Source organism: Calonectris borealis, chromosome 29 (assembly GCF_964195595.1).
Source record: "Calonectris borealis chromosome 29, bCalBor7.hap1.2, whole genome shotgun sequence".
Taxonomy (NCBI): domain Eukaryota; kingdom Metazoa; phylum Chordata; class Aves; order Procellariiformes; family Procellariidae; genus Calonectris; species Calonectris borealis.
In genome coordinates this window covers 1,271,142-1,290,364 of record NC_134340.1, presented here as the reverse complement: position 1 = coordinate 1,290,364, position 19,223 = coordinate 1,271,142, and the positions used below count along the sequence as shown (strand labels likewise).

Below are 19,223 nucleotides of genomic sequence, written 5' to 3'. Positions count from 1 at the left end.
CAGCAGAGATGGACCCTGGGCATGATCCAGTCTGGCAATTCCTACACTTCTATTTGTCGTAGTCAGACCCTGATTTTAAACACATGTTGGACTCAGATGCCTGCTGGGTGCCAGCCAACGGCCCTTGCTTGCTGCGATAGTTATCCTGAGCTAAGCTGCCTTCGTCCCTTCAGCTGGACCTCGTTGCTGCTCATGGGTAGGACACAGAAAGCAGTGGTCAACGATCGTGGCAGCAGGACTACTGGAGAGTGACCATAGGCTACTGGAGAGAGCAGCGGACTGGGAGACAGGACTCGATGTATCCTTTACACAGCAACATCACACCAAGGCTCCATTACTTTACTGGTCCATGGACCAAAGACCTGCGTGTAGGGAAAGGATGGGCTCGACGCACTTCCCAGAGACTCCAGGCACAGGGCACACAAAGCTCAGAAGTCTTTAAAGTATTCAGCACAGACAGATCTAGAGCAGTTTCAAAGCCATGCAGAGGAGTAGCTTTTGTGGCAGGTAGCAGGTTTTCTCCACATATTTATTTGGGAGTTAAAGCTAAATGCTCTCCCTTAAATAATCCATGCCCAAGCAATTGTCGCTTGTGAAAACAGGGTCTGCTTGTCTGAATACGCCTTAAAGCAACACCTCAGTCCCTCTAAATCCTGAGCTAGATATCAGGCAGGCAATAGCCCAGCTGGGAGCCGAACCCTGCAATGCTGACCGTCAGGGCGAAGCGAAGGGGGTGAATGACAGTCCTAGCAAGGCCATCTGTGGGACAGCTCGCCCGGGCCAGCTGCAGCCACTGCTGCCCAAAGCACAGATGCTGGGCTCCAGTGCTGGGAACAGGAGAGGCAGCAGAAGCTGGGCAGACTGGAGAGGAAGGATGCTACATGGGGAGCAGAAGTGTCACCTCAAGTAAGAGAAATAGCGACTTCTTAGAGAAGTGACAGAGAGCACGGTACTACGAATGCTGCTCTGCGATGTCCCAGGCTCAGTCCCCAGCTTGAATAAGGCAACGGTAGCTGTGCCTCCAAGCTCACCCAACAAACTCTCCTGCCCTTTGTCTGGTCTCCAAAAATCAATCCTCTCAACCCCACAGTGGGCTTCATCTCTATTTTAGCTGCTGATAAAACGTAGAAAACAAATTATTTAAGAAGACACCAATTTTTTCTTCCCGTCTCCACCGCTTCCTTCTCCCAGAAGCCAAACAGCCTTGGCTTTGTTCTGGGTATTAATTAACTTTCCTGCCTCTTAATATTCCAGAGCCATAAAGTTCCCAGGAGCTGGGAGGCCGGGCGCTAAGAAAACACACATTTCCTCTCCTTTCTCCTTGTCTCATTGACTGTCACCCCCATATGTCTCCCCCCTCAGGGCACAAGGGCAGCTGCAAACCCTCCTCTCTGGGCTCGGCCCCAGCCCTCCGCCTCCTGGGAGGCAGCTGAGTTCAGAGGTCGAGAGAGTCAGTGGCATCTTCTTTTTGTGCAGAAATCCCTGGTAGAGTCGCGTGGGGAGAGGGGAGAGGAAATTGATGCTTGCAAATTATGTGTGTGCATGAAGGGGGGAGCGTGTGTCTCGGCAAGATGCCTGGGGGCTCCACAGCGGAGGCAGCATGTGCCAGCTGCCCTCCTCAGCAAGGGGAGTCAGGAGCTGCCCGAAAAGCCTAGTCTGGGCTCTGATGTAGCTGGAGGTGGTTTGGGGAAAGTTTCTTCGCAGCAGGTTGGTAATCCAGGCACTATCTCAGTCCCAGAGGCACGGGTGGGAGTTCCATGGAGAGTCTGGGGGTTATCAGTAAGGACAGGACTTCTCACGGACCTTTGCAAGGCAAGGTGGAGGGATGAGGCTGATGTTGGAGGAGAGGCATGGACAGTCAGGAGAAAAGTGAGGCAGAGAGCCCTGGGTTTCTACTCCTGGCTCGGCACACTGTAGCCAAAAGAGCCGATAGCAGGTAGTGAATTACTTCTCTCCAAGCACAACAGGAAAGGTGGTTCCAGTGTCTGGCTGATCTGCCAGCACCAGACTCACTGGAGCTGGGTGCGGGGAGGAGCTGGGAGCAGGCGCAGAGCTGCAGCCTTTACCTTCAGGAGCAAAACACAGCGCAAGGTGCAGACAGGCAACTGCCCCTGGGAGCAGCTGCCCCAGCCTTCGCTGGCGTCAAGGGCCTGTTTATTTTGAGGAGTAGTTCAGCAAGACTTGCTAGAAGTTGCATCACTTCTTTTTCCCCTGGCAGAGGGTTGCAGAACTTGCTTCTTCCAGGCTCCATCTCTTGAGGGTGAACTTGCCCCTCAGCTGCTTTCTCCTTTCTTCCCTGTTTCTTTGGTCAAGCGTTGAGCGGGGGAGAGAGCTTGCAGAATCCCCATCCCGCTAAACCAGAAGAATAACTAACCTGCTGAACCCAGTGCCTAGAAGATGCCAAAGATGCCAAGTGCTTGGACAGAACTCAAAGCTGTCCAGCATCTATAAGCGTCAGGAAGAACTGGTTAGACCAGGAATGATGTAAAACAACCTCAAAATGTAGTAGTTCTGGAAGAAATTCAAGTACTCATGCTTTGGAGTAACAAGCCAAAGTCTCAAGAGTCAGAAGAGAGCGTTTTCCCAGAACCTGAACTTGATTGCGATGCTGAACTGAAATGGAGTGAGCTTTTGTCTCCTCTGCCGACTGTGCTAGAGAGATGGCAACCTTTGTCAGCCGGGAGAGCACCTTAAATCACTGCAGCAAGGTTTGCCAGGAGAAATCTGTCGAAGCCAGAAAACAGCTAGGTATCTCTAGAGCGTTCCTGTGAATTGTTTCCCAGCTGGACTATGTCCTCCTGGACCAGCTACGACAGACGCAAGGTGCTTGCTGCCCTTCCCTAGACCAAGAGGCAGCCAGGGATACTCTGCTGTGAGCCGCGGCTTCAAAGACGACCAGACACAGAGCAGGAAAGTTGTTTGCCTTCCATATGTTTTGCATAATTTCCCATGCAAACTTTTCTAATTATCAAAGCAAATGGGCTTTGAATGGGGGAATTCTCTCGTTCAGGTCAGCCTACCTCAAAAAAGGCCATACCGCTGGCTTTGCACTGTCACCCAGCACAACTGAGACTCTACCTTATTTAGCCAGCACACATCAAAATACACGTAGTTGATCCTCAGAACTCAGCAATTGTGTTTCTATCGCAAAGACAAAAATAAATCTACATATATACCAATACTCAAACTACTTTCCACATTAATTTACTGAGAAGGCACTTATTCCCCATTGCTTATTAGCATTAGGGATGCTCTAATTAATGCACATAATCTCAGGAGTGATGGAGAAAAGTGTATCAGGGGAGTTATCAACTTTAAGGTTTGCGCAGCTGAGGACAGCTGCTGTTGTACCAGGATGGGCAGGAGGAACTAGGGATACAACTCAGCCCCAAACCAAAGGCAGCTACTGTACATTACAAAGGAAGATACACAAGGGGTCAAGCCTCTTCCATTTTTAAACTGGGGACATGTATCTACTGCAGATAACTGTACTCAGACTGAAGGCACGGAACAGACGGCTTACGGGTGAGCCTTTCCAGGGCTAAGACACTAACTCTGGGCTTAAAGCAGCAACTCCCTAAGGAGCAGCGATTTAGTAGCTGTACACAAAGCAGCAAAGGCTTTCCTGGTCCCAGCGGAGGGGAACGAGCACTCCCAGATCCACTGTCAGCTCTTTGTTTGAAGATCAGGAGTGAGAGTGAACGACTGAATAGGTCACAGAGATCCCGTTCCTCCCAACTCGCCCCATTTATGATCTGGAGAGGGATGCAGGTGAACACCTTTTCACATGGTCTTGTTTCTGTATAAAATGGGATTCCATTCTCCACGACACACAAAGCAGCTCCTTTCACCAACATTAGCTTTACTTTAACAAAACACCTTTGTATTTCAAGTACTGTTCACCTCAAGGTCTCGAGAGCATCCCCATACCCCTGTGAAACAGGGCTGTAGCAGGGTCTGTGTCACCGGTGAGAGAAGGGCACTGCGAGGGGAAGGGAAGCGGCCGCAGCCAGCCTGGGGAAGGACAGGGAAGGGAAACCTGGGGACTAGGACTCACTCTCGTAGCCCCTTTACTTCCCAGACGAATCCCGCAATCCTGACTATTTCTTCCCCACCCCCCTTCATCCAATACTCAGGCCCAATTCCCCAGGGAGGGAAGGCTCAGATCTGCACGGCGCAAGCCTCATCATCAAAAGCCAGCTGAGCAAAACGAATTTACTGACCATGGCAAAACACAACGAGGAGGGCTGGAAACACCGATGGCTACTGCCTTTCCTTTTACCCCTCTGTGCAGCGACAGGGCTGGCACCAAGAGAGTTTGAGGGACGCGCAAACCCCCAGCTCAGGGTAAATTTTGGGCTGACAGTCAAGCGAAGACTTGCGGTGTTCTCCAGCGTTGGCAGCAGGAGGGAAAATGTGTCTCTGCTGCAGTGCCTGCCAGCCTAGCCCCCTTCTCCCTTCCTTTTGTCAGCCACTGATAGGAGGGTTGCTCATTGCAGCGTCCACAGGGGAGACCTGTTGGCCATCCAAGGAGCGGCGTAGGCACAGGCAACGGAGGCAGCTGTTTGTTCGCCTCGCCAGAGAGCGGCTCCGAACAAAAAGCTGGGAGTGGAAAATGGGGCTGGGAGTGGTAAAAGGGTTTATTTCTGTTTGTATGGGGAAAACAAGGAGGAAAAAAAAGAATTTCCAACCAGAAGCCTTCAGGGGAAAGAAAAAAAGAAAAGCCCAAACCCAAGCGCAGAATCTAGACTTGAAAGATGGGAGAGAGCGCAGTATGGGAAGGACGCATGTTTAATCTGAAAATTATCAAGAACCCTGTGTATATTGACCCAATTTGCTGATTAGCCATCACTGATCCCACCACCTCTCCACACAACACTGCTCCACCACGAATTAAGTATTTGCATTTTGATATGTTAAAAAAACCATAATAAACTTACCTTAGGGAAGGAAAAACATATTCTACAAAATTCTCTGCCAGACCACATGCTGTCTTGAGGTCCTCTGTCTCACACCCAAAATACTTTCATGCACAGAAATAGTCTACTTGGATAATTTTGGGAAACTGATTTTGTTCTGACAAAGTTAGAATGAGTCCAAAGATTAGCAGTTACAGGCTACGAAAATCCTTATTGTAAAGACATCTCCACGTAAAGATATCTCCATGTAAATTGAGATACGAATTTCTTCAGCATTGCTAAGAGAAATGAAAAGAAATCAGGCACAGAAACATTCCACCAAGTATCAGGAGCAGTTTCCTGATAGCAGGATGCATTAGCAAGTGGAAAAAGTCTCCCTCAGGGTAGCACTGAAAGTACAAGGTCTGAATTACTTTAAAACTCCAGAGTGTACGCCTAGTTGAGAAAAGACTTAAACACAATAAGCCCGCACCGTCCTCTAGGGAAGGGAAAGCGATGTCTGCTTTACTGCTCGTCAGCTCTGATTTCTGGAATTAATCCTCTCTACCTATTTTTGAGCTCCTCGCTTTGGACAACAGCACTATCGCACCTTTAAATCATGATTGCTGAAGAACAAGTGAATTTTCATACAAAAGAAACAACCAGGAATATCCAAGTGCCTGGTCAGTCACAACCGCTAGCCCCGAGAGCCCAGTCTTGCTGGGCACTAAGCAATAGCATCGAAGGAAACAGTGTGTGAGCATGCTCATTAAAAAACACGTTTATTATACCAGCGCCTAGGGATCGACTGAGATCAAGGTACCATCGTACAAAGCACTGTTTGGCGTGATCAGCCATCCCTGTCTAAACAACAGTGAGTTAATTCCCTGTCTTGTCTGAGGGCACAATGTCTTTCTTTTGCCCAGCCGTAGAAAGAATTCAAAGTTTCAATGTGAGTCAAAAAACAAATCAGACAAACGCTGTTTCTCCCAAGACCAAAACATATTGCAACACCCAGTGTTTTTGGTCCTTTTGGCAGCAACTAAGACAAAACAGGCAATGGGTTAATTTGTAAGCGGAGATTTTTTTAATTAAATGGAACTATTTATATATATACAAAACCCAGAAAATATTGCACCATTAAAAAAAGGACATTTTACATCTAATCATCTGTTAAACACACCTTGCCCTCCCTGCATTGTAGTGTACACAGATTCACAGCAACTGTTGGACATTAAGAGGTGTCAGACACCATGGAAATCTGCTGGTCCACATACATCCCAGAGAAAATACCTTTACCCCTTCCACCCTTGCCTTCATTTAGGGAACACATCCATCACATTGTTGTCTCAGTGGCATTCAGGACCAATCCTCTGAAGTTGATCAAAAGTAAGGACAAATTAAAAAGAAAGGCTTTGGGAACTTCTCAGTCACAGTTTCTTTAGGGCTTGGTCGGCACGGTTTTCTGGGAAAGTCTCTTATGTTTTAGGGCTCAGTCCCCAGAATCCGGGAGCTCTGGAGAGAACCATTTGCGTCCCTATCCAGAGAGAGGGGCATTCCAGTGTAGTTTTATCTTTGACAATTGTAATCCAAGGGCTAAGACTTCTCAAGCCCCGAGAACATCTCTTCAGTAAGCCACAGCCCCAGGGTCCCGCGGGATGCTAAAAAGTACATCTGCTTTGGCGTTGATAAAATACGTGGCGAGGAGAGAGAAGATCAGAATGGCAATGCCCACAACCAAAGTGATTATCTAGGAAGGGATGAGAAACACTCAGCATTGTTGTTACAAACACAGACCTGCAGCACCTCACAGAATTTGCATCGAACGGGCGTCTCCGTCAGAAAGCTACAGAGACCAGTTCACTACTGAGGCACTACGTACACTGAAATAAAGAGATTCTCCGAGGACCTTACAGTCTTAGACAAAAGCGACTGCCAGACAGGATCAGGTCAGCTTTCATTGTAGTTATCAACAGTGCACGCAAACTGATGTTTAAGAAAAAGGTGAGAAAGTTTTATGGTGGATAAAGAACGTATCGCGTTTCGGAGTGGTCGACGCAGTTTGCAAAGATTTTTGCAAAGTATTTAATGTAACACTTCGGCTACTCCTGCATGAACTGTCATCTCCTCCAGCAAGGAACTGTAAATGCCTTCAACGAGCACAGTTGCTGGCAGAATCAGCATCTGTCAGTACCCTTTGCATAACTGAGATAACCTCCCGCTCAGCACCTTTCCTAAGTGTCAGACCAGTCTAAGGCCTCGTTAGATTCCTTCCTGCCAACCCCCCTCCTCGCACGGTAGGACTGTCATTCCCAGTCTGCCCTGGATATCTCAGAACAGTCCCCGTGCAGCAGCCAGCTATTCAACCCCTGCTCCAACTCTCTCAGTACATTTTATATCGGGTCAACACTTCGGGGATGGCTGGCCTCAAACTGTGCATCTCCAGGGCACCAGTACCTACTGGGCTGTAACAGGCCGAGAGACACAGGCAGGGCATTGTGCTTGCCTGACAGTGTTAAAAAGGCCCAGCGCCACACAAATAAATTGCTCAGATTTCAAATAACCACCCGAGAGATGCAACAATTGCCTGGGCTTGCATGGCCTTTGGGTGGCTTACTGCTAGCACATGATGACGACAGCGCTGTGCACTCCTGAGTCCGTCCTGACAGGGTATGACATCATTAACAGCCAACCAGAGGGCATCAAGACAGGCACAGAGTCCCAAAGTGACTGTACACTTAACCCTTATTCTGCTGGCATTTAAGCCACATCACACCCAGCTAGGGGCTGCTTAGAATCTGAGATGCTGAACCAACAGCGGCTTTTGTTTGTGAAGGTTTGTGCAAAAGTTATTTCTGCGCTGTCGAGAGGGGATTCGGACTGCAGGAAGGAAGATCAGGGTTGCCCATCAGGCAAAACACCTTCACAGCCAGATTCGCTGGCTTGGCTTCCTGTGCCGGGGGAAGGGGTTAAGACTCCTGTCACTTCTAGCTTTCATTCACAGAGCTCAGCCTGCTCATGGGACTCTTGATTATTCTGCACTGTCTCGGCCTCAGCAACTAGGTTATTAACCCACGAACGGCTGGAGGTGGTAGGGTTATCACCAGTGATGCATTCTTGGTTACTTCATTTTCAAGCGTCAAAGCCTGGCTGTTCTTAACTGGGGAGCTCACACGGCACAAGATCTTGTAACAAACTCTGAACTGTTTCTCCAGCTGTTGGGAGATATTTTTCAAAGCTAGCCACATTTTTTTCTCTCCTTTCTTTTTCAGACGTGTACAAACTCACCTCTAGCTCCTTGCTAGCTACCAGAAATATTCGGGCACGGATCTCTTTCCACCGACTCTCTGTCCACGTGGAGTACTCTGTAGATCCCCATTGCCTCAGCTCAAAGGCAGGAGAGAGCGCTTTGCTTAGGTGAACGGTTGAGCGAACACAGTAGGGGACTCGTGATGTTGAGTTAGGGTCCAGGGAACCCTGCACCCAGGCATATTCATACATCTGCAAAGAAAACAGGAGAGTAAGAGACAGCAAACCACCACTAGCAAATAACCAGACTATCCCCTTGTTCTGGAACCTTACCCGTGTCTCTGGGGAGAGAGCGAGGGGCTTTACTGACTGTTCTCACTGTAAGGGGATCCTTTTGCCCACTCCTCCCCTGCCCTTGGGCATTAAGATGCCTCCTTGTTGGAGGAGTTTCCCAGTTCTCCCATGTGTTATTACGAGCAATAGAAAGCATTCTTAACCAGCTTTCCTCAAAAGCGGAAACCAGCAAATCGGACAGCAGATCTGTCCTCACCCCACTCTAATGGATACTTACTTCTTTCTCACTGCTGGGTGTTTTTTCAGGGTTCAGGCACTCCTCCTTGGTGAGGTTAACAACAGTGCCCGTGAGGTTGGCCAGGACATACTGTACAAGGTAGGTAGTGTTCACAGGGCTGGAAACGGCGACGTAATGTTGGGGAACATCACCTGAAACAGTCAGAGAAATGGGACTGGCGGGGAGGTGGCCAGAAGCAGACAATGTTAGCATGGCGCTTTAGAAAGCTGCCAGGTAACATATGGGGTCAAACCCACTCCTGTGTTCTTCTTCCCTATATTGCACTTACCCAGAATTCCTTTTATGTCTGGTTTAATGATGGACTGAAACCAGGAATTGTTCATTTTAATCAGAAACCCATACAGCATTCGAGAGACCTGGAAAGAGATGGAAATTGGTTTAGACAAAGAGGAGAGAAAATAGCATCTTAACAGCTATACCTCTCAAGATTATTTGGCTGACAGATGTTTCCCACTACAAGGGCCAAGAGCACAGCAGAGGAGAGACTATATGTCACAACTGTATATAATTCAGGTCGGAGCTGTGAAAATTGGGTTTGATTCCAGCTCCACTGACTCCTTAGCTGATCTCTGTGGCACACATTGCCATTTCACCTCAGCTCCTCCTCTGATTTGTGGAACGAGGATAAAGGAGCTCTGTTTTGCAGAGGGCTTGTGAAGCTTAATGTCTGCCCTGAGATCGAAAGGCAAGGAGCTAGAGAAGGGTGAAGGGTTTTTCATTCAGCTGTGGTGGGGAAAGAGAGAAGGGGGGAGGCAAAGCCTTCATGGAGACAGACAGGACAGCACGCTGTGTAAACACATATAAACAGAGACAGAAGGGAGGTACGTGAGGGCTCATCAGAGATGCCAGGGACTCAATTCCATCTGCTCGTACCGTTTTTGGATCTGCCTGAATAGCAGAGGTGTTTTTGGCTCCCCCCGCAAGTTGGTAGAGAGCACGGGCGACCACTGTGGCAACTTCTGCCAGGGACTGCAAAGGAAGAGTGCTCTGTGTTAATCAAGATAGGCAGATCCAGCAAAACACGCAAGGAGAGCAAGCCAGAATCCACACATCCATCAAAACGCTTACATCGTGCTAGCATTTGAGTGCCTATTGCCTTTGTCACCGTACAAAACACTCCCACCTTCTTTCTGCCCTTTTTGGAAACAGCCTTCCCTCTCTCCCCATGACCCTGCTTCTATCTGCCCCTACCCAAAGCCCCATCCACCCCAGATACAGCAGCTAAAGAAATACAAAGTAGGAACCTTGGCTGTGTCCGTGACATACTCCAAGGTCTCCTCAGGGCTAAGCCCCTCGGGGTATTGCATCCGGATGTTCTCTGGAGTGTCGTACATGCTCTGGTAGTATCTGAAAAGAAGAAGGCAAACAGAGGTTGGGGAGGGACAGAAAGAAACCACAGGGCATGGAATTCAATTCAGAGTGTGCCTAGAGCAAACAGTGGGAGCAGTCTCCTGGGAGCAGAGATACAGCCCTGCCAATGCACTGCCCTGCCACACGCTCCTTAAACCATTTAATGAGGCTTTATAATTAACTTGGCCCTTCCACAGCTTCTCCCATCTGAGGATCTCCACACAATTTACAAGCTGTGATTAGCTTTCAGGTGGGCAACAGCCCAATCTATTAAATGGGTAGAGAAACTGAGGCAAGGACAACCCATGCAGAAGGTCTCCTGGGAACAGGGTTTTTGATGCAAGTCGTGCCAGTGGATTTTATTAATGCCTTATCTTGAAGGCAGCGAGGAATTCCAAGTGAACTCTTTGAGAGATTTACACCAAGGCGTCTGCAGCACACGCAGCTGAACTGGGAATTGGGCTGAAAGTCCTCCCCACGGTCTAAGCACCTGACGTTCCCAGCCAACATGGGACTGATCCCCCCAGTCTAACGATGGGTCACACAGCAGTGAGTTGCGCTTTCCTCCACCCCAGCTTTTCTTTATCCCTTTAGAGCAGTGCAGATTTAGAGGAGAAAGGGAAGCTACTTCCCCTCGATTGCTACAGAGATTCTCAGAAACAGCAGAGAAGGATAGAAGATGAAGGGAAAGAGTCAATTTGAAGAGTTTAGGGAAAAGGGGAGAGGCATATGCCTGTCCTCTACCCCACATTTCCACTTCCAAAGTTGAAGAGGAGCAGGGGATCCCCAAGGAACACGCTGTAGTAGGGTCATGTGGGGTGAATGAAAGTGCCCTTTCCAATGCCTGGGGCTTTCTGCCATCACAAATAGAAAGCTATATTAAAAAAAAAAAAAAAGAAAAAAAAAAGGCAGCTAGCTTCTGGAAGAACAGATGAGGCTTAGGCACGCTCAGTTGCCATTTGCTCACCTCTGGCTTCCAGCCAGCTGTGGGGAACATTTTCTGTACAAAACTGGATTTCTTTCGGTTGTCAGAATAATTATGTTGCGCTTGTTCAATTACATGGCACATGTTTGCTCCTCCGCTCCCCCCGGACTGCCGCTCTACATGTATGTTAGGCAGCTCGCCCCTGGCAGAGGCGTTGCAGGAGGCTCAGATGCCCTCTGCCGGCTCCGCTGCCTTCGGCCGTGGGCCAGCCTGTGCCCGTCGACCCCGGAGAAGTACCTGTTCTGGAAGGCAGTCTTGTGGTCAGTTAGGACCACTCCAGGGATGTGCCGGGCCCGAAGGAAGCGCTGGAAGGAAGACGGGGGAAGAGGCTGCGAATATCCAACTTCCTGCAAAGTCACGTTTGCTCCCATGCTGCTATTACTCAGAATATCTAGCAAGTTTCTAACCTGAAAGAAGAGAAAAAACGGCGCTGTTCCACTGTTCTTTTGGATGTGTAATTTCTCGGGAAAGGTTAACATCCCGACCATCTGCAGTGTGCTAAAGATCCCACAGCGCTTTGGTCAGATGAACGACGATGGATTGCTTTCTATTACCTGCACTTTCACAGATTCATTCATCCGAGAGACGGGATCTGTATGCATCCATAAAATTGAGTCATTCCTTAGAGCCACCTTCAAGAAAACAAAACCCAATGTAAGTGCATGATTGGACATCACTGAGTCTCGCAGAGCAGGGAAGTCCAGTCCAGGGAAAAATCAAAAACAGTGAAAGGCTGGCTGGGAAAACCACAGCTAAATTATCACAGAGAAACAGGGAGTAAAAAGGTCCCCTAACTAATCCCACACCTGATTCAACTCCACAAAGGAATGAATGTTGTCCAAGCGGAGAGGAAACTTGTCTTTTTCCATATCATACACCATTCGTGAGCTGCCAATGTAATCAAAGGTCTCCTGCAACAGAAAAAAAATTCATACGTGAATCACATACGGATAGACGGATAGCTGCCTGGCACAACTAACAGCAATATTTGAGAGGCTGAGGTGGACCAAAACCAAGAGTTCTAGGGCCAACTACTGCACCAAGTATTTCTGAAGGTTCGCATAGCCTGGCACACACCAAAAGACCAAAGTAAATATTACATTGCGCCTGGCTCCAAAGACAAAGGTATTGTAGGAAGGGATGGAGCAAAGGACAGAAATGAAGGCAAAGAGCAAAAAACCAGAGGACAGCTATTGAATTCCACAAGCAAGAAAGGCACGGAGGCAAAGTCAGACTTAAGGGAGCACCAATATCTGGCAAGATGCTGTTATGTGAGTAACAGCAGAGAGGCTTTAGTACAGCTTTTACTCTGGCATAAGTCACCCTCTTTGCTTTTTGGTGATGAGGACAGCAAGTCAGGGAAAAGGGCGATTCTCCATTCCAGGCATTAAAGATATGAAGCTTTCCTGAAAGGAGGGGTGTCTGTTTCCCTGGAAAAAAAGGAGGGAAGGCTAGATGACAAATGAGTTTGTCAAGGGAGCTGCAAGAAGCTGCGCATTGCCTGAGAAAGAATAGGTGCCCCTAAGAAGAGAATCCCCGTGACAAAGAAGGGCAACGAAGTCAGCCAGGCACCAGACTTCCCCCTTGACTAATTTACAGCCAAGTCTTATCATTCCTCCTACATCCTGGGAGCACGACAGAGAACGTCCGCTCCATAGCGCTGCATATCTGTCTCCCTCCAGGGAAATTCTGACTAGGGATATACGCCGAGGAGGGTGAATGAAGGGAAATCACACGGCCGCAGCATGGGGCTGTGGGAGCCAGTTTCACAAAGCTGCACAAAAGAAGTCATCAGTGTAGATGCCTTGAGGGGAACATCAGCTGTTGGCCATCAGTCCCTCCTCCACAAGCTTGTTCTGCTTTTCCACAGCTGCCAACTCCAGTGCTGGGCTCTCAGAAATGAGCTACATTTTGCTGCTGTCAACACATATATTTTTAATCTAGCCTTTTCTGGGCTTCATTTCAGAATCTAAAGCCTGGCCATTGCAGTTCATCCTGAACGGGGGTGAGGCAGAGAACAGACACATGCAGGCGGGCACACTGGACGGAAAGCAAAGTTTGAGCCATTTATCCAGAATGAACTGTGGGGCAGAATATGGGTTGCCCCGGTGGAAGCTCCATCTGCTGCTGTTATCCCAGTGCAATTAAGACCCTGTTCTCACTGGGGGAGCAGAGAGAACCACGGTGTGGGGATGCAGACAAATGACTCCGCACAAAGAGTAGGGAAAAAGTTCATTTGCAGGGAGCCAAGGGCTGATTTGCTATCTTAGAACAAGCCAAATGGTGGAGCGACGCCGCTGCTCTTACCCCTTGGAAGAAGGTGAACATTATATTCCTTTGCAGCGAATGAACATCTGACACTTTATGAAGGGCTTCAGCAGCAGCCAAGTGGGTCACAAAAGAAGAGACAGCACTCTCTGCCCCAGGTGCAATGTTCCAGAAGAAGGAATGGCTGTCAATCTGTAAGCACGAACAGGAGGTGTAAGAAACGTGCACACAAACAGAGGAATACTGTATTGGGAAAGCAAATCTATCACCTCTCTCCTATCCCACTCATCCTGCTGATAAAGAACCAAAGCATCCCGCCTAATGAAACTTAAAATACCAATTGCATTGCGGTGGCAGCCCTGAGGCCTCAGAGCCCTGCCACAGCCACCACCCTCAGCCCTGACCTGAAAACTGAGATTATCAGGTGTGCCATAATTTTAATGCTAGCATCGCTGTTCAGCACAGGCCTCTGAGATGGTGACAAAATGGAGTTTTGAACTGGTATCTCTGGAGGGTGTAAAGCGGCTGTAAAACAGACTGCTAGACGGGGAAGCGAACTTCTTTCTCAGCTCTGACACTGACTCACTGCTTGACACACAACAAAATCTCCACGTGATTCAGCCTCTCCCTCCCAAAAAATACAGATGAGCCAACCATGCTGTCTCCCTCTCTGCAACACATTTTAAAGATGTGAAATATCTTAGGAAAGCATAACAGACATGCTAACTATTTCTACTTGTCTGGTTCCATCAGTGAAGAAAATGCTGAAAGAAGTCTCACATAACAAGATAGAAAGAGACAAAATGCAGATGTCCTTATGTTGAAACAATAGGTAAACCCACCAACTAAAAGGCTCATACTTGCAGAATCACAATAGCCAGTCAGATCTAAAAGAAGGTTTGGAACACGGGAATAAGTGAAAATACACGAGGATTACATTCCCATGAGACTCTAAGCCCACATCTTCCCAGAACCCTTCCAGTCCATGCTTTACAAAACACGATTAAGAGGTACCTACCCGTGTGGCGACAATAATCACTTCCTTCTCTGGATCGACTTTTCCAGAGGAATTGATAGGTTGCAAGGTGCTCCACACATTGTAATCAAGAAGAGGATCACATACAACCTCTAGGAAGCAGAAACAACATTCCTTAAGGTGAGACTACAGCAGTGACAAGTGAGAAATGAGCTTTCTGGTCAGCTGTAGCTCACACCAGTGGTTCTATCACAGGAGCAAACTGCTGCTCAGCAGCAGTGAAGTCCTGGCCCCAGGAAAGTCACTGGCAAAACCAGGAACAAGGTTTCAATTCACGTACACGCAGTCTAATGGAGTAGTAATCCCAGAGCCATTCTTGATGAGCTACGTAGCAGGTATTAAGTACCCTTCTCAGCCAGCATCCCTCCTACGTATTATTTCTAAACTGGTAACAAACATAGACCAAAACCCCTTACCACTTGAATAGCTTATTTTGAAAAGGCTCAGTTGGCAAGCAAGCCTTTAGGGAAACTCTAAAATTTTCTTTCTTTTGCACAACGGTATTCCACTGGGATTCTTACCACCAGCCTTATCCCACATCGTGACAAGGAAAGAGGAATCTGCTCACCTGGATTAATGCTGAAGGTGCTTTGGAGGGAGCTGCGTCTCATGCAGGTAACCGTGCTGGTGACAGCATGCATGTGGGAAAAAAGCTGCATGGCACAGAGAGGGTACTCGGGGCCAGATCCATCACGAGGGACATTATGGTCTTGATAACACTGGACGGAAATAAAAACCATCACAAAACTTAGCCTTTCTGTAATAGCATGGTGTACTGCATATAAAATTGGAGCATACATTGCTACTGTAGATTTCAACATCTGAGCTGAGAGCAAACAAAACTTCTGCCCCCTTTCCTGAACTGTGCAGCAGTTCCCCGCTCCTACTCGTTGAGGAAGTGCAGTACCTGCTTAATAACTTGCGTCTCATTGGCATCTTCAAGGAGAAAAATCGGGAAGTCAAAATCCTCGTACGAAAGCCCGCTCCCCACAGGATTCCACACAGTCTTATTGCAGTGTGCGAACTGAGGGCCATAATCTTTGGAATACACACCTGGAATCAGAAAGAAATGGGCAAATCTGAGCCTGCAAGAGAATAACAGACTGCAGGAGAGGTAGGGCCTGCTGAGAAAATAGCAGCAAATACAGAATGAGCACCATTATGGGCTGAGGAACCAGCTGACAAAAGCTTGGAGAGATGGAGTTGGTCACCGCATGCGGCAGAGTGGCAGAGACAGAGCGCCGTGCCACGCAGCGAGAACGAGAAACATGCATGCTCAAAGCCATCACGTGCCAGGAGGCTGGCATGAGCACTCGGTGAGCATTTATCACATGCTGAGAGAGTGGAGGAGGCACACAGAGAAACATTATACTTCAAAAGGAGGAACATACAAACCCGCATTTTCTGAGCTCATCATGTGCTGGAAGTACCCTTAAGGCATCCATAATGTGCCAATCATTTTAACACCTAGATACTGTGCAAACAGCACGAAGGCAGAGACACGACAAATGCCAGCACACCAAACTCGTCTCAGAGCGTACGCGGCATCCTTCACAGCAGTAAGCTTTGTGCAAACTACAGAAGGTATAGCAATTTCTCCCCTCAAAGTGCAATAGAGTAAATTTGCTGCATGAAAAAACAGTGAAATGAAAACCTAGCTGAAACCACAGGGGGGATTCAGGGAGAGAGAATGTCATTCTAAAAGGTAGCGACTGGCCCAGACAGAAGGGTTAACACACACTCCACTCAATCTGTGCAAACACAAGACGCTTTAATGATCATGTGTGGACAAAGTACAAGTTTCACATGTTAAAGAAAAAGAAGTTACAACAGCTGTTGGTCAGGTTTAACACTTTAGTGACTTAATGCTGTTTTAGCCAGCTTATCTAAGCGTCTTCCCCTAAACACCTGTCCCAGCCCTTGCTGAGAAACGATGAGATTCCAGCTCAGACCAACTACTTCAAAAGAACTTACTGAGCCTGTCATCTTAAACACCATTTTGACTTTACAGTGTAGCTGCAATTTCAGTACCCTTTGCACTTCTTGCTTTGACTGTACAATGTAAGGGCACCACTTCTCTTCCTCCTAACGAGGATTTATCCTTTATTTAACGTTTCCTTACCAAACCCATCATTGGGGCACTTCAAACCAGGAGAGAATCCTTGGGGAGGGTTAGGTTTGGCAATGGCCACAGCAAGGCCTGACACTCGCGAGGTTCCCTTCAGCTGCAGCATTACCCTCCTGCAAGAGAGGAAATGCGAGTGAAATTTTTAACTCATTAATGAAGAGTTACAATCCAAGACACGCTAATGGATTACAGTTGAGCATGGGATGATGCTTTTGATCAAAATATGTCCCTTTTTCTTTATCTTCTCAGAACCGCAGGAGATTATGCACACAGCAACAAGCAGAAAACTTCAGCCACTTCTTTCCTGCTCTGCCGGGAAGAGATGTGACCAGTCTTAATCACGTTGTTTAATCAACTTTACTAACTGCTACAGTGATGAACATGGCATGAGAATTTACACAGAGCAGAGCTCTTCTAGCAGCAAACCAGCCCATTTAAGAAGAAATAGATTCAGGACTAACACACAGTAAACCCACAAATATTTCAACCTCACTATACTTCAGCGCAGTCAGCGCTGATTCTGCCATCTGCCACTTGAAAAATGACATTTTCATCACCAGATTAGGGACCTGTATTGGTCTTCTGGGCTCCAGTCACCCTGAGAAGATAAAAACTGATGACGACTGACCTGTTGAAGAGGTTCCCATCTAGCAGAATCATGTAGGGTGGGTGTGGGCCATCAGCAAGCACCCAGTTCAGGTCCTCCTCCTTCTCAACCACATGGATCACCCCTGTGTCTCCGCTGATGGAGGCTGTGGAAAGAGAGTGTGCCCTTCACGTTTCGCAGGGATTTACTTCCTTCGCACCCCACAAACCACCCCGAATAGCAGGGCAGCATGTTACTAAGAACAGCTCATGGGATTAGAGGGCTGGAGGAAGCAATCTGGTGAAGTTGCACCATTTAGCTAGAGCAGGACAGAAAAAAAGAGCAGTGGCTTTTAGTAGGGAAAGAAAAAAGCTGAACAGCATAGATTAAGAAATAAGCACTCATGCTTTGAAAGCATCTTTTGTTTAAGCGCATCAAAGCACTTAAGGAGCTTCAGCTAACTAAGCACTATGAGTCTCCCGTGACTGAGGAGAGTAAGGAAGGATAGCAGGGAAGGCGCTCGGAGGAGACAGGAACTGCCTCAAGGACCACAGCCACAGAAGCGGTTTAGTGCTGCCCCTCAGCAAAGAGTAAAGATCGCAAATTCAGAAACCGAGAGCTCAAAGGCAGCTCAGCGCGAGGCCTGGGGGAGCACAAGGGGCAAAAGATTGTGACAACAAAGGGGATTAGCAACAAAGCAGGTCCAGCGCTTGTCATTTTCGCCCCGTCCCAAAGAAAATGGATGACAGACAAAGCACTTCCATAAGACGCTACTGACAAAAACAAGCACTTTTGTCAACCCCCCAGATAGTAACTGCTGTCATTGTCGGAAACCGCCTGTGACCAGGAAGGCAGGACTGCGTGCGGCTGTCTGCCCCAACGCTAGGCTCACGCAGAGGAGTCAGGAGAACCTTGCACCCTCGGTTATCTGACAGGCCAAGCGCCGCTGCGCTGCCCTGTAGCAGCAGCTGACAACCTCCGCTGCAGGGAGTGGCTCGCTGCGGAAGCAAAACTGAATTGGAAAGGAACAAAACACTGACTCACACTAACTTCAGCCAGGAATACTGCTTGAATGGGGTTGCCTTATCTATCCTTTAATTTTAACAGTCATGCAGTCCTGCCTTCCCCAATTCAATAGGAGAAAAAAAAGCTTACAAAGTTAACAAGCACTGCACAAGCAGCTCAACCAAACCCAAGCTCCCTTCAGATGCCACCTTCTCACTCCTTCGTACCTCGTTAATCCCAACGCATTCTGCAACACTCACAGCTTTGCCTCGTACCCCCAGAAACTCTGGCTTGGTTTTGTCCTGGGCGTGCACTGAGAGCACAAGCTCAAAATGCTGCTCTCTGCCTTGGCAGGGATTTTCGAGGTAGGAATACAGTCTTTCTAACGTCTCCATCCCTCAGTTTAGAGAAACAGGTCAGCACATTCAGCATTACTGGAGCAGGATTGGACAAGAGGGCAAACAGCGCTGAGAACAAGGGCAATACTGATGTAGGCAAGTCCAACGGGAGAGCCGCACTACACCCCACCGCCCGCGGCACGACCATTCCCAGGAGCAGCTCTGGGCCTTCGCAGCTGTACTCACACTGGCAGCCGATCTGGTGGGTGGCATTCAGGAGGCGAACGCACGGTGCCGTTTTGTTCAGGGGGATGTAGATCTTCCTCTCAACAGAGTTCCCCTGGCAGGGGCCTGGGGAGAAGACACAGCCCCATCTCAGAGGGGGACAAACCAGGGGCTCTCCGCATCTCAAAAGGCTCTCCCCAACTCGGGGAGGGGGGGGAAGACGAGCCCCCCCCCCACCTCAAAGGGGGCCAGGCGAGGCTCTCCCTGCCTCCGCTTCAGTCGCGGAGCGGCCCCAAACCGGGGAGGCCAGGCCTGCCCTGCCCTGCCCTGCCCCGCCCCGCCCCTCTCCCAGCCAGCCTCACCCGCTGCCAGCACGGCGAGAAGCAGCCCCCGGAGCAGCCCCCACCAGGCCGGGAGCGGGGCGCGGCAGCTCCCCGCAGCGGCCTCCATCCCCTGGCTGCCCCAGGCTCTCCCCGCCGCCGCCATCTTCCCAGCCCTTCCGCTTCCTCCGTCGCGGCCACGCACGGGCGCCGCCGGAAGCCGCTCTGCGATGGCGGGAGGAC

The 19,223-nt window shown here is 48.8% G+C and overlaps 1 protein-coding gene across 2 annotated transcripts; it reads right to left on the bottom strand.

Moving 5' to 3' along the window:
• Positions 1 to 5,663: 5,663 nt before the first annotated feature.
• NCSTN (nicastrin) lies at positions 5,664 to 19,195 on the bottom strand. 2 transcript variants are annotated; one of them, XM_075176330.1, is made up of 17 exons: positions 19,023 to 19,193; positions 18,682 to 18,786; positions 17,135 to 17,258; positions 16,501 to 16,619; positions 15,286 to 15,431; positions 14,947 to 15,097; positions 14,361 to 14,470; positions 13,382 to 13,534; positions 11,881 to 11,985; positions 11,629 to 11,706; positions 11,312 to 11,481; positions 9,984 to 10,086; positions 9,613 to 9,708; positions 9,008 to 9,095; positions 8,719 to 8,870; positions 8,187 to 8,399; positions 5,664 to 6,648 (listed from the first exon to the last, which is right to left on the bottom strand). In XM_075176330.1, the coding sequence occupies exons 1-17, from the start codon at positions 19,144 to 19,146 to the stop codon at positions 6,526 to 6,528; spliced, it is 2,160 nt and encodes a 719-aa protein (XP_075032431.1). In that variant the 5' UTR covers positions 19,147 to 19,193; the 3' UTR covers positions 5,664 to 6,525. The 2 variants fall into 2 exon arrangements, with proteins under 2 accessions (XP_075032431.1, XP_075032430.1); XM_075176329.1 differs by lacking the exons at positions 5,664 to 6,648; positions 8,187 to 8,399 and having other exon boundaries at positions 8,719 to 8,893; positions 19,023 to 19,195.
• Between the last annotated feature and the right edge of the window lie 28 nt (positions 19,196 to 19,223).

Excerpts from the sequence above, each read along its gene's own strand:
- NCSTN (XM_075176330.1), bottom strand. The coding sequence starts at position 19,146 with ATGGCGGCGGCGGGGAGAGCCTGGGGCAGCCAGGGGATGGAGGCCGCT. Across the intron at positions 17,259-18,681 it reads CCACCAGATCGGCTGCCAGT|CCTCCATCAGCGGAGACACA; the intron begins GTGAGTACAGCT and ends CTCTTTCCACAG. Across the intron at positions 15,098-15,285 it reads AGACGCAAGTTATTAAGCAG|TGTTATCAAGACCATAATGT; the intron begins GTACTGCACTTC and ends ATTTCCGTCCAG.